We start from the raw sequence: 13,545 nt of genomic DNA, 5'->3' as shown, positions 1-13,545 counted from the left end.
GAGCTATAGCGAGGGCATTACAGCAAGCACACACTTTGCAAGAGCCATATAACAATCTTATTGTTGCAGTTTTGCAGATCATTTTCTTATGGTTTTTGGCAGACAGTGTGAACTTTCCCCGTGGTCTTGAAATGCGCAGGCCAAATTGTGTACGTAACACTCGTGCAACCTTGCTGGCTTGAACAATTCCCTGTGTGTTTAGCTGGTCACAAAAACAAGCAGATATACTGAACTCAAGTAAGCAGATGAAATAACACCTGTGTATCTGAGCTTCCAAAATGTCCTTTAGTCGAAAGGCAGAGAAAGACACACACCCCATACTCCTACCATACATGTGTCCCAGAGAGGCTGCAGAACCCAGCAAGTGACAGTTTTGCATGAAATGCCTATTTCAAGGTGTTTTTTCTGTTATTTTTTTTGACTAGACATAGGAAGAACCGTGAAGCAGCCAGTGAACTTCTGATGAGACTGAAGGATAACAGGGATCTTCAGAAGTTTCTTCAGGATTGTCAAGAGGTAAATTACATCCTTTCAGTTTTATCGCTGAAAGCTGCATCCTGCAGAAGAGCATTCTTACCCCCTATTTTGTGAGGACTGGAATACTCAGCGTTTTACAGTCAAGTCATCCCATGGTATTTAGTGTGAAGTAAACAATTCAAAAAGACCCCACCCAAAACCCTGCAATATTTTTTTTTTGGTCATGAACTGCATTTCCTTTTGTCATCTCACCTAAAGACAGGGAAAATTGCCAAAAGCAGTGAAGATTTTCTGCTGTGGTATAAATTAATTATCTGGAATCTGGTGGGATTAGCACTGAACTCACTAAGAATTTTGTTTACGGCTGTATGTAGGTATGTGGCCCGGTGCAGGAGGTTTCAAGTGATTTCTACAAAACATTAGTCAGAAGAACAGGAGGTTAGGAATAAGAGGGGAGCAGGATTAAATGGGATCACTTTTAATGTGTTATTTATCTGATAGTTTGCATGTGTTTAAAGTTGTTAAGTACTATAACATTTTAAAAAAGAAATCCTTTCCAGATTTTTAGTGACTTGGACTGTTTACACCGAAGCCAACATTTTAAACTTAGGAATAATCTTGTTCTTAGCATGAGGAATTAATCAAGTAATTTTCAGGTTATTTCATGCAGTAGTGACAGGTATTGAAGAGCCTTGCATTAAAAGCTGGCTGTCCTTAGCTGCAGCCTGCAAAGAGAGCTGTCTGTGCCAAAGCCATGCTTTTAAATTCAGGAGTCGGAACATTAGCTGCACATCTTCAGCAGCTGCAGGAGACTGGAAGTCACTGCGTGTGTCTGAAAGGAATTGCTCCACAGCTGAGATTTTGTAATAGAAACAAACAAAACGATGATCAGAAACCGGGCAAATGATATTTACTGCTTGGTTGCCTGGATGCAGTCTATTTTCCTGCATTGCGTAAGCTAACCGTGAACTTGGCTTAAATCGCTTCTTCCTTGGTAGTAAAAACATGACAGAGCAGCAAAAATTGGGCTGTTACTGGCAGCAGCTTTTTCCTTCCTCGGTAACATCTCGAGCACAGAAGCGCCCCTGGCCCTTGGAGCTCTTCTGGCCTCTCTCAATGCGGTTGTGTTCCCCAGGATCTGTTTTTTCCCCTGTATCCTTGAAAGAAAAAGGAAAACATAAAAGCTGCAGTGTCTGGCTGCCTGAATGCCTTTCCTCCCGATTGTTGCTCTCCAGCCACTAAAGCATGGATGTCTGGGCTGCGCGGTTCAAAGACGGAACTCACAATACCCAAACGTTACCCATTTCTCCAAAGCTTTTTGAGAGGCCATTAGCCTTGGCGATAATTGCGTGGTTGTTTTCTGAGCAGACAGCCATAATGAGGCTTAGAATTGGCGTGAGCGCGATTACCCAGGGCGCGCTGATAGCTGCGCTGGGCTGGAGGGGCTGCGGGGGATCCCCCATCCTGGGGGTGCAGCGGCCAAGGGAGCACCTCGCCCTTGGCTTTTTCCTTAGCACCGGCTGTACAGCTGGAGAATTGTCAGAAAACAGATGTGAACCAGTCTCTTTGTCACCTGGCAATGATTCTTTGGCCTTCCCGCCCGCCGCTGTAGGGACGGTTTCCCATGCGTCTGTGACCTGAGGAAAGGAAGAGTGTTTTCTGCAGCTCCTTCCCGGGGCAGCCCCTTCCCTCGCCGCTCGCTCGGTGCTGAAGCGTTGTTGTCGCTGTGGCCTCCTGCCCCTCACGCCTTCCTGCCTCCGGCTGGCGCTGGAGGAGGCGGCAGGATAACAGCGCTCACAACAACAGCTCAGCAACAGTAAATCTTCCCTCCCGGTCCCAGGCGAGGGAAAACGCAGCAGACTGTCGTCTTGTTAGTGCTCAGAGACAGCGGCACAGGCTCATGCTGGGCTGTTGCTTTTTTGGTCTGTTTCTTGCATTCGTGAAAACGAATGTGTTAAATAAATTTGCTGAGCGAACGAAATGGAGTGACGGCGGAAAATCCTGAAAGAGGAGATCTGGTGAATTTTGCCATCCCGTTTGCTTTGACCTCCTCCTATTTCACAGCTCACCTTCCAAGAGATTAAAGCTGATCTCCCCTGGAAGTGCTTAGAAGTCCCAGCGCTGCCTGGGCTGATTTCTCTGGGGACGCCAGAGCGAGAGCGTTTGGCGAGACTCTGCGCGTCCCAAGTTTTCTACCTGTTCCAGAGCGTGCCGGCAGGTTTTGTCCTGCGGCGCAGGCGTCTGCGAACCTCCCGCCACGAGATGGGCTGTGTCAGCTCGGGGTTCGCAGTGGCTGGGACGCGCAGCAGCAGGCGCGGCTCTCTCGCCTTCCCTTCTCGCTCTGCCAGATCTGCAAGGGTTTCGTCTCTGCGTTTCTCTTAGTTCGTGCCTGGTTCTCGTTGCAGGGTGTTAGAGTCTTCTGGGAGCTGAGAGCAGAAGGATGGGAGGAAGGCTGATAGGGAGCTCTGCTGGCATTAACAACCGACTTGGGGTTTTCTGGGAAATAAAACCCCCACGCATCAGTCTGAGGCACTGTTTTGGGCAATTACTGTATTATTTTTTAAATCTACTTTTGCACTGAAGATACTGACTTCCAGTGGCAATAGTGGTTGCAAAAACCAGATTTTAATAGTGGTCTCTTAAATGCTGTATTTGCACTTCTGTGTTAGCAGAAGGAACATAACGTTGTGAGAGGCAGAAATGAGGGTTTGATCCTGAGAGCCGCTGGCTGTGCACCTCGTACCCTCTGTGTCTCGGTTACCCCTCCGTTAACGCCAACAGCGCTGCCTTTCCTTGGGAAGCACTTTGAGATCCTCAGAAGCCTCGATGCTGTGGCGGAGTCAAAGCCAACAATGAAAGCCAAGCCGTGCGCTCTGCAGAGCACCACAGCTGTCTCCTACCCAGAAAGGCAGGAGTAAAACTGCTGATTTGGGGTTTTACAGTAATCCTGAATGTAGCCCTTGATCGTTAAGTAGCTCAGTAGCCTGTTACAACATAAACTTCACTGCCTATGGAGGTCTTCATTAACGTGGGCATTTTTCTCTTTAGATTTGATTCAAGATCAGATGAGGAGTGTGTTTGATTACTCTGATAAGTTTTCCCTTTTTGTGGAGCTTAACAGTGTGTTTAAAGGACAATTTGAAAAAGGCTTGTGAACGCTAAATGCATTTGTTGCCCTGTACCCTGAGCACATAGCAGAGAACTGGTCAGGACAGTGTGCATTGCTGAAGCCGTTCTAAAAACAAAACTTAGATTCGTTTTGACATTTTCCACTTGGGTAGGCGACTCTAAGTATGCAGAGGATGAATGTTTTTCAAATTCTATAAACATTGCTGTGAATATGTTTTTTTTATCCACACCTAAGGAATAGATAAAGCAGTCAGACTCACCCTAGGAGGAAATTTGATGTTGGCTGCTGGGATCATTTTCACATGCTATTTGCCCTTGAGTAATGTTGCAAGGGAAGAGCGGTACGAAAATGCACCGTGACCAACGGGCAGGACACGTGTCCTTGTTTCTCTTGCTGTTGAACTGGGCAAGACCCGTGTGTTTGATTTTGCTCATCGTGGAGTTGTTTCCTTTTTCCCTGAGTCATGGGTTACTTATATGTTGGAGATGGATGTTTAAATTTAACTGTTAAAGAGGTGGATCCTTGGCTGAACCCTGAGTAAACGCAGTCTCTGAATCTCACGCAGCTCTTCTGAAGAGGCTTCTCTCTATCCTTCATCTGGAAGCATTTTGATACTTTGGGTTATTTCACAGTACAGATGTTTGCACAAACCCCTATGTATTTTCCTTTCAGCTCTCGCTCTGGATCAACGAGAAGATGCTTACAGCCCAGGATATGTCCTATGATGAGGCGAGGAACCTGCACAGCAAATGGCTGAAGCATCAGGCGTTCATGGCAGAACTTGCGTCCAACAAAGAATGGCTGGAGAAGATTGAAAAGGTAACTAAAGAATGACTGAAAAATGCCCTTATCTTTGTCAAAGATGGTTATGCACAGAGAGGGGATCTGTTCCTCTGCAGAACTGGTTCTTGAATCGTCTCCCCAGCTGAGGCAAAAGGAGATTTCATTACTGCAGGATAAGCATCTATCGCACTGTGTCTCCATCTAACTCATTTTATTCCTTATTGTTGTTAAATGGTTTTTATCCAGGACATTATCACAGAATAGTCATTGGCTACGTTGCCAGTTTAATGTTGTCTAGTCTTTCTTCTCTGTTAGGAGGAAGGCACAACCTGGTTTTCATACCCAAAGGGTAAAAGGGGCAAATGTTGTGATTTGAGCCAATAAAGTAGAAGTATTTCCTGGGAAATAATGGAATGTAGATGAATAACTGAATTTAGGCTCCCCTGCTGCCATGCTGGTTATCCTTCATCCAGGACTACAGTCAGGCTGCCTTTCTCCGTGCAAAATCAGTGCATAAAGTACAGCCAGTTTTGTGATTAATTAAGATTCACAGCTCTGTATCAAGTTCCTTTGAAGGCTTTAATAGGCTGTGATGAGCTGTACTGTTTCCCCCCCACCCCCATTTCTCATGTGCAGCTCTGGAACACTAAGGAGGTCTCGTCCTTAGCTCTGACAGTGGGTTTCTGTTCAGCGTAAGTTAGCTTAATTGCTCATTTCCTCTCCCACTTTGGCACTCTGTATCCCATTAGAGGCTTTTCTGTGATCTGCAAATAGCAATACCCTTTAATGGTGTAATTAGAAGGCTGCTCTTAGTACTGGAAGTACTTTTTTAGTGATGCTAATACATCCTCACCCTTTGCCTCTAAAAAATGAGATTGCGACAAAGTACCAAAGTTGCATATCAGCCACAGCTGACAATCACCGTATTAATGTTACCAGTGCTCACAGCTATTAAATGTGCTGGGTTTTGCGTAGCGTTCACGTTGGAAAAGGTTTTGTCCCTTGTCAGCACCACCCAGATGCAGAGGTAGAGGTACAATTAGAAGTAAAGAAAATATTTCCAAAACTAATGCAATCTTGGTAAAGGCAAAAAGGCAGCTGAAGTCCAAGTGCTCTCTGGGGCAAGGTACAGGGCTCCTGCTTCCCAGGGAAGGTTGTTCCTCACTGATGCGAGCTTAGACCCATGCTAATTGCTACAACCCATCGACATAGCCCTCTTTGGTTGCACAGCTCGGTTTTGGAGCTGTAATCTCCCTGTCCTGGCATTCGGCTGGCTCTCCTCGCTCTCCCGGTGCAGCGGCCCACCGAAGCTGGCCACGGGACGGCTGAGCCGCAGCTCCCTCCTCCACGGTCACTGCCTGGGGCAGCCGGTCCCACTCCCGGCCCAGCAGCGGCCCCGGGAGCTCCCACACAGGGGAAGGGAGCGCAGGCGTTGCTTGACCTTCCCATTGCCAAGAAACCCTCTTCCTGGCAGCAGATGGACCTGGGAGCTGATGTTCTGGAAGGAGTTACTGGATAATTGGAGATAGAAAATGAGTGGTTGATGCTGCCAGCAAATGAGGAATCCTGAGTGCTTACTAATCAGAATAATTTAACTAACGGTCTGCGAGTGCTTCCGAGGAGGTACCATTTTGTTGCTCTTTGCTTTGCAGGAGGGAATGCAGCTTATCGCAGAGAAACCAGAGACTGAAGCCGTAGTGAAAGAAAAGCTGACGGGCCTCCATCAGATGTGGGAAGAGCTTGAATCCACTACCCAGACCAAGGCTCAGCGTCTCTTTGATGCGAACAAGGCGGAGCTTTTCACCCAGAGCTGTGCTGATCTGGATAAGTGGCTGAATGGTTTGGAGAGTCAGATTCAGTCGGACGACTACGGAAAAGATCTCACCAGTGTCAACATCCTGTTGAAGAAGCAGCAGGTAAAAGGAGCGCAGGTTGTGGAGTGGGCAGACGCCAAATGTCTGCACTCAACGGAACACATAGGGGATCCTTTCTTTTTAGAAAAGAATTAATTTGCTTTTCTTTCTTCCTGTTGTTTCGTGTAACTTTAAGAAGAACCAGAAATGCACCCAGAAACAAATCAGCCATAAAACTTATGATACAATCTCTACCTAATAATGCCTTCCTTCCCCGTGTTAATATCTTTGTTCTGTCTGCCGCTCTAGTCCTCCCGTCACTGGTCGTTCCCTCCCTGACCAGCATCTGTTCTTCCTCCTCATGAAGCTGTTGACATACCCTGGTCGTATCAACTGCTTTTACCCCAGTTTTCAGGACCTTTTTGCCATATTTCCGTTTAGATGCTAGAGAATCAAATGGATGTCCGTAAGAAGGAGATCGAGGAGCTGCAAAGCCAGGCACGGGCTTTAAGTCAAGAAGGGAAGAGCACAGATGAAGTAGACGGCAAACGCCTTACTGTAGAAAAGAAATTTTTGGAGCTGTTGGAACCTTTGAATGAAAGAAAGGCAAACCTGCTGGCCTCCAAAGAGATCCACCAGTTCAACCGGGATGTGGAAGATGAAATCGTGAGTATAAAAGAAATCTTACTCCCTAGACAATAGGAAAATGTCACAGCTATTCCAGCGCTCTCACAGGAAGAAACCTCTTGATCATGTCTCTCAGTAGCATGTTTGAGTGATGCTGCTTTTTGCGTCTGGTGTGCACCAGCCTCTCTCTGCTGCCCCAGCTGTATCTTGAAATCAAACGTGCTTTTCTCCTCTTACTTCCAGTTGTGGGTCGGAGAGAGGATGCCTATAGCTACATCTACTGATCATGGACACAACCTTCAGACTGTGCAGCTACTAATAAAGAAAAATCAGGTGAGTAGGTGCCGTTCGAGCTCCATACCTCTTATTTCTCTGTAGCGCTGACTAATGCAGGAAGGAAAGGCTTGGGATAAAATGATAGGTGCTTCAGAGGCATTTCTTTGTCATTTGGTGCAGTGTCTCATCAATCTGCTTCTCCCCTGTGTAGACCCTTCAGAAGGAGATCCAGGGACATCAGCCTCGTATCGATGACATTTTTGAGAGGAGTCAAAACATCATCACAGAGAGTAGCCCTAATGCTGAAGCGATTCAGCAGAGACTTGCGGACTTGCAGCAGCTGTGGAACCTCCTAATCGAGGAGAGTGAGAAACGCCACAGGCGCCTGGAGGAGTCTCACAGAGCGCAGCAGTATTACTTTGATGCTGCCGAGGCTGAGGCCTGGATGAGCGAGCAGGAGCTCTACATGATGTCAGAAGAGAAAGCCAAGGTGAGCAGCTCCACAACGACACTAGTTTGGATTTAATTGCTTAGCTAGAGGGGAAGAGGTGACATAATTTGGACTGTCACTAATGTAATAGTAACACAAACAAGTCTAATTCCCTTGCGAAACCTCAAGCGATCATCTCTTCTATCTGTTGTGACGTCTGATGGTGTGGAGGATAGGCCTTGCTGTACCAAACCAGTTCAGCATCCTCAGACTGTGGCTGGCAACTATGTGCCTTCCTTTGCTTATCAACACCACCAGTTAACACTGAGAGCTGGGGGTTGTTTTTCTTAATCACAACGACTCATAGAAAGTTTGGGTTGGAATTTGTCCACGCACTTTGCTGGAGAATCCTTTGGCATGGGCTCCCCAGGATTGCTTTTCTTTTACCCAGGCTGTCCTTGAAAAGCCTGACGAGTGATGTACCTAAAACGGTTCCATTTTTCTGGCCCTGCACAATCACCAGTGTTGTGTAAACACACAAAGAGCTCATAGAAGAGGAAATTCAACATGCTCAGTGCACAGCTGATGTAATTTTGTTCTGCATCCCAGAGGGGCTGTTGCATTCGCTCTTTCACTTGTTATTTTGCTTTCTGCTGGTACCATTTGCTGTAAACCCAGCTATTAATATACCATTGTCAGGACAACTTGTCTTGCAGTTGTACTTGGGAGCAGTTCTTAATAAATCTTTTTGGCTACCACTTTTTGCTTGCACACCAAGTTGTACTTGCTGTGTGATGTCTTCCTCTGGAGCGGGGGCCTTGACTGGCATTTTTGGTCACCGTTGCAGGATGAACAGAGTGCGGTGTCCATGCTGAAGAAACACCAGATTTTGGAACAGGCTGTAGAAGACTATGCTGAGACTGTGCACCAGCTGTCAAAGACCAGCAGAACTTTGGTGGCAGATAATCACCCAGAAAGGTATTAGCTGCCATTTCTAATTAATCGTGAGTTCTTTTAGTAGTTCAGTCGTTTCATTGGGTCATTCTAACACACAAAGACTACAGTTCAGCCTCACTCCATTCGAAACGCCTGTTGGACCACCCTGATTTGACCAGAGACAGGGTCCTGGCCAGGGCCAGTATGTGCAGCTGCTGATTTCTGGATGGTACTGGACACCTTCAGTAAATGCCTGTTGTATCATTTATACAGGCTGGCGGTGTCAGATCTGCCAGCACTGCTGAGCCTTCCAGCAATCCTGAGAGACAAGAGTCCCCGTGCACTCTTCCAGCCAACTCTTTTGTCCAGCCCAGAGGGTCACAGTCACTGATCCTTCTGGTTGAGGGCAGCGCTCACCAAGATCTACCTCCTCTCTCGGAGATTCTGGTGGAATCAGAGACTGGAATCTGATGCTTTAAACGGGCACTTTAAGGTCTTGGGTTTGGTAGATTTATCTCAGAGAGAGAGAATTCAGGAAGCTTAAGAACTGTGTTGCTGTAAGAGCTGCAGCTGAGCAAACAGAATTCTCCACTGGCTTTGAGTGCAAGGCTGATTTGACTATCAGGCTGATGTATTTTAATAACTGCTCTGCCTTTGCAAATAGGAAGATAGGATTAACTTAGGAAAGACTCTTCCTGCCTCTGGTGGAAGATTGTTATTTAACTCAAAAGCACTCTCTTGTGGTCGTGATAATTTCCTGGCTGAGTACTGGAGGGAAGGCCGTTTGACAGGGCTATATGGCTCAGACAAAATATAGGTAAAAGTTATGACAAGTAGAAATATTAATCACTTTTGGAAATGCTGAGCTTTAGGGAGTAAGAAACCCATGAGTACTTCTGAAATTCAAAGCAGAATTGAAGTGAAAACCCAATCCTACTTGCCTCAGCAGTTCAGATCCTGCCTGTAATTTTGGGAGAAGACCTCGGTGTGATCTGTGGTCAAACAAATGTAGAGCTGGGTTCCCGGCTTCAGTCTCTAAAGCAGGGGGGTTATATGTACAGGGCGGAGAAGTTTTGCAGCTGGTGCAGTCACCTGTGCCAGCAGAGTGTTGGTGCAGCATGTCCGAGTCGTGCTTGCAGCAGACGTGCATTCTGTGGATCAAATACCCCAAGAGTGATTTTTATTCCTTGGATTGTTGTGGGTTTTTTTCCGTTTACTTTTATTATTCGTAAAAGTCTATGAGGACTCAGTGCTCTCTGTCATTTTCCAGTGAGCGTATCAGCATGCGCCAGTCCAAAGTGGATAAGCTGTATGCGGGCCTGAAGGACCTGGCCGAAGAGCGCCGGGGCAAGCTGGACGAGAGACACAGGCTGTTCCAGCTGAACCGCGAGGTGGACGACCTGGAACAGTGGATCGCTGAGAGGGAGGTGGTGGCGGGATCCCACGAGCTGGGACAGGATTACGAACACGTAACAGTAAGTTCTTTGGGCCTGGATGCTGGTTGACCTTCCTTTTCTGGATGCTGCACACAGTCGATGCTTAATATGAAGGGGTGGCTGTCTTGCTTGGTTTCCTCAGGTCAGTTTGTAATCATCTCACTCCACGACTCCGTTTTCTCTGTGTTTCAGATGCTACAGGAGCGATTCCGAGAATTCGCCCGAGACACTGGAAACATTGGACAGGAGCGGGTTGATACAGTTAACCACATGGCAGACGAACTCATCAACTCTGGACATTCGGACGCTGCGACAATCGCAGAGTGGAAGGACGGACTCAACGAGGCCTGGGCTGATCTCCTGGAGCTCATCGACACGAGAACACAAATTCTAGCAGCCTCTTACGAACTGCACAAATTTTACCATGATGCCAAGGAGATCTTAGGACGTATTCAAGACAAACATAAGAAGCTGCCTGAAGAGCTCGGTAGAGACCAAAACACAGTGGAAACACTGCAGAGAATGCACACAACGTTTGAGCATGATATCCAGGCACTCGGCACGCAGGTGTGTAGCAGGCAAACGGCGCTGGCGGTGGGTGTAGGAACCCGAGCCGCGGAGCTCTGCTGCCTCTGGCCCCTCTGTGCCTGGAGACAGTGCTGGCAGCTGCTTTGCAATGTATCTCTGTGGGAATAACCTCATCTGCCTCATGTCTTATCTGTCTCTCTGCTTCTGTGTCATTGCATTAGGTGAATTAGTTTATCTAAACCAGAAATCTGTAAGTGCACAGATTTCTGAATATGTAGGTAATTGTTGAATGTTATTCCATTTCCTGGCCATGGTTGCAAAAGAAATCATAAAGGCAGAGAACTTGGGTATTGATTTAAAGTAAAGCAAAAAGCTGTGGTGTCTCCCGGCCGTCTCAGTGGTGCGCACGGGAACGGAGAGGCTGGGGGTGACACACTGCGGCTCCTCAGAGCACCTTTGGTGGTGGCCTCAAGCAGCAGCACCAGCAGCACGCCGTGTGGCTGATACACTTGAAAAACAACTTACATTCGAAGGGAAAAAAGTTCATTTCACTTAATATATTGTCTCTTTAGCCAATATCTGAAATGGACAGACGCTAAATCCATAAATAATTGTTAATGTACCAGAGATAATTTGCAGTGCAAGTTTTGGATTTTTCTTAACGTCTTCAGATTTCTCCTTAACATTGTTCTTGGGTGGTACATTAATTGTGCTGGCAGCCGCCTTAGATGTGCCTGCTGCTTGTGCCATGTTCACCTCAGTGAACACACGACACAACCGTCCTGTCCCACGGAGAATCGATATTCCAAAGGATACTTGGAGGACAGGAACAAATATGAAGGGATATGTAAGCCTGGCTGGTTTTTTTGAAGTCCCAACCAAACCTTCTCCTGCCAGGCACTTTTTATTTTTCCTTTCTGAGAGGCAAAGGAGGTCTGTAGACCTGCATAGAGCCTTTCTGACTTCATTATGAATCTGGGTATTCCAACTTAAATATTGCTTTTTATGATGCTTCCTAAGAGCAGCCTGAAGAGGTTTAAAGAACATAGTATGTACATAGTACATACATTAGAAAAGAGCTAATAGAATTATTCCTGACACAAAAACATGTGAAAGAGTCGAGAAATAGCATTTGATGTCCCAAGACAGTTTTTGGAAGGAAAAGAGATTTCTAATAGTAGAAAGATCTTTGAATTTCCAAATTTTCTTCAATTTGAAGGCATTATCTACATTTTTGGAAAAACTTCTCTGTCATTAAAGTACGTTTTTCATACTCTGTCAGAGTTGGAGTTCCCGAGTGGCATTGAAAATTTGATGATGAAAATGGCCCCCGTGTGCCCTGACATTTCCCAGTCCCTTGGTGTTGGTGCCCAGTTTTGCAGGACATTTGGGCAGTGGCAACTCTTAGTTACTTTGGGAGCCCCTTGACCCAACAGTCTTCTCTAAGAAATATTCTCAGAGGGCTATACTGACTTAATAACAGAACAAACCTTTGTAGTATCGACGGATCAAATATATTTGCCATTACTTCAGGAAGCCATTTAAATGGTGAATTAGAAGCTCAGGTTTCCCTGTATTTGTGCCTCGGAAGTATGCAAACGCTGCTGCGTTTCTCTCTCGCACAAACGCCCCAGGTGAGACAGCTGCAGGAGGATGCCGCACGCCTTCAGGCCGCCTACGCCGGAGACAAAGCCGATGACATCCAGAAGAGGGAAAACGAGGTCCTGGAGGCCTGGAAGGCGCTGCTGGACGCCTGCGAGGGCCGCAGGGTGAGGCTGGTGGACACTGGAGACAAATTCCGTTTCTTCAGCATGGTGCGTGATCTCATGCTTTGGATGGAAGACGTCATCCGACAGATAGAAGCCCAAGAAAAGCCAAGGTAATGTGCAATCTAGAAATTAATATTTTGTATTGTACAGTTCTGGGTTAGTTGCTTGAAAATGTAACAGCTGTTAGATCTGGAACACATGTTTCTAAACCGTGGATCGATCATTTCAGGGATGTTTCATCTGTTGAACTACTAATGAACAATCACCAAGGGATCAAAGCAGAAATCGATGCCCGAAATGACAGCTTTACTACCTGCATTGAGCTGGGCAAATCTCTTCTGGCAAGAAAACACTACGCATCCGAGGAGGTACTGGGCTTATGAACGTGTAACAACCGCCGTGCAGCGGCCTGTGGATTCTGTTTCAGCTGGAGAAACTTGTATTGTGTCATCTACAGATTAATAAGCCGTGTATTTGTAATGACAGGCATTACTTCAGGGACTGTTCTGCTTATTTGCTATTGTGAAATTAGCGTATTGTTTAAGTCTGTGAATTCACGTTGGGTAGCAGAGGTGGCACCTGAATTTAAAGTATCATTTTCAGTCCATGAAATGCAAAGAAGCTGTTGCATTCCGTTCAGTTACAGGCAGCACATTTGGCATTATTTACTAGAAAAGGCCAGAAGATGTAGTACACAGTTGCACTATTTAGATTTGTTTCTCCGTTATACTCTTTTGATCAAACAATCTTAGTGCTGTAGTTTTAATAGATACTGTATGCCTATGCAAATGTGATATTTTAATACAAATGTCATACTTATTTATACTTCGAAAAGAAAAACAGCTGTTGTGTTCACGTTAAAGTCACTTTCTGACACTCTAGCACAATGTATCCTGTCGGTAAATGCCAGCGCCTTTTGCTGGTGGTAACGGCTTGTGTGGTGTGGTGTGGTGAGCCCGGTGCTTGTGTAACAGCCCTGTGTTCTCCTCTCCCATCCAGATCAAGGAAAAGCTGCTGCAGCTGACAGAAAAGAGAAAAGAAATGATTGACAAATGGGAAGACAGATGGGAGTGGCTGAGACTGAGTAAGAACATCCTCGGGTTTCTTTTGAGCAGGGCCATCTCTTAACTCTGTTCACTGTGTCTTTCTGAGTGTTGTAAAAATCTGCAGCTCCTTACTCTCTTATCAACAGTGCTGGAAAGTGTGTTTGTGCTGTAATAACTGTAAGATTTGCACCTGTTGGTTGTAAAAGAGCTGAGAATTTGAAACCAAGAAACCTGCACCAGAGGTCTTAACTCTG

General features: G+C 46.2%; 1 protein-coding gene across 5 annotated transcripts in view; it reads left to right on the top strand.

The window, feature by feature from the left end:
- The window catches only part of SPTBN1 (spectrin beta, non-erythrocytic 1), a 114,683-nt gene that overhangs the window by 88,985 nt on the left and 12,153 nt on the right, over positions 1-13,545 (top strand). For all 5 annotated transcript variants that reach the window (XM_065630762.1, XM_065630761.1, XM_065630760.1 and 2 more), the window contains exons 18-29: positions 426-516; positions 4,280-4,426; positions 6,043-6,306; positions 6,685-6,909; positions 7,114-7,203; positions 7,358-7,636; positions 8,424-8,554; positions 9,783-9,987; positions 10,141-10,515; positions 12,111-12,355; positions 12,475-12,613; positions 13,245-13,329. In XM_065630762.1, the coding sequence (XP_065486834.1) occupies positions 426-516; positions 4,280-4,426; positions 6,043-6,306; positions 6,685-6,909; positions 7,114-7,203; positions 7,358-7,636; positions 8,424-8,554; positions 9,783-9,987; positions 10,141-10,515; positions 12,111-12,355; positions 12,475-12,613; positions 13,245-13,329 (2,276 nt within the window). The remainder of the gene's footprint in view (positions 1-425; positions 517-4,279; positions 4,427-6,042; positions 6,307-6,684; positions 6,910-7,113; positions 7,204-7,357; positions 7,637-8,423; positions 8,555-9,782; positions 9,988-10,140; positions 10,516-12,110; positions 12,356-12,474; positions 12,614-13,244; positions 13,330-13,545) is intronic.

This window comes from Caloenas nicobarica, chromosome 3 (genome assembly GCF_036013445.1).
Source record: "Caloenas nicobarica isolate bCalNic1 chromosome 3, bCalNic1.hap1, whole genome shotgun sequence".
Taxonomy (NCBI): domain Eukaryota; kingdom Metazoa; phylum Chordata; class Aves; order Columbiformes; family Columbidae; genus Caloenas; species Caloenas nicobarica.
The sequence above is the reverse complement of the archived record's forward strand: the minus strand, read 5'-3'. Positions and strand labels throughout refer to the sequence as shown.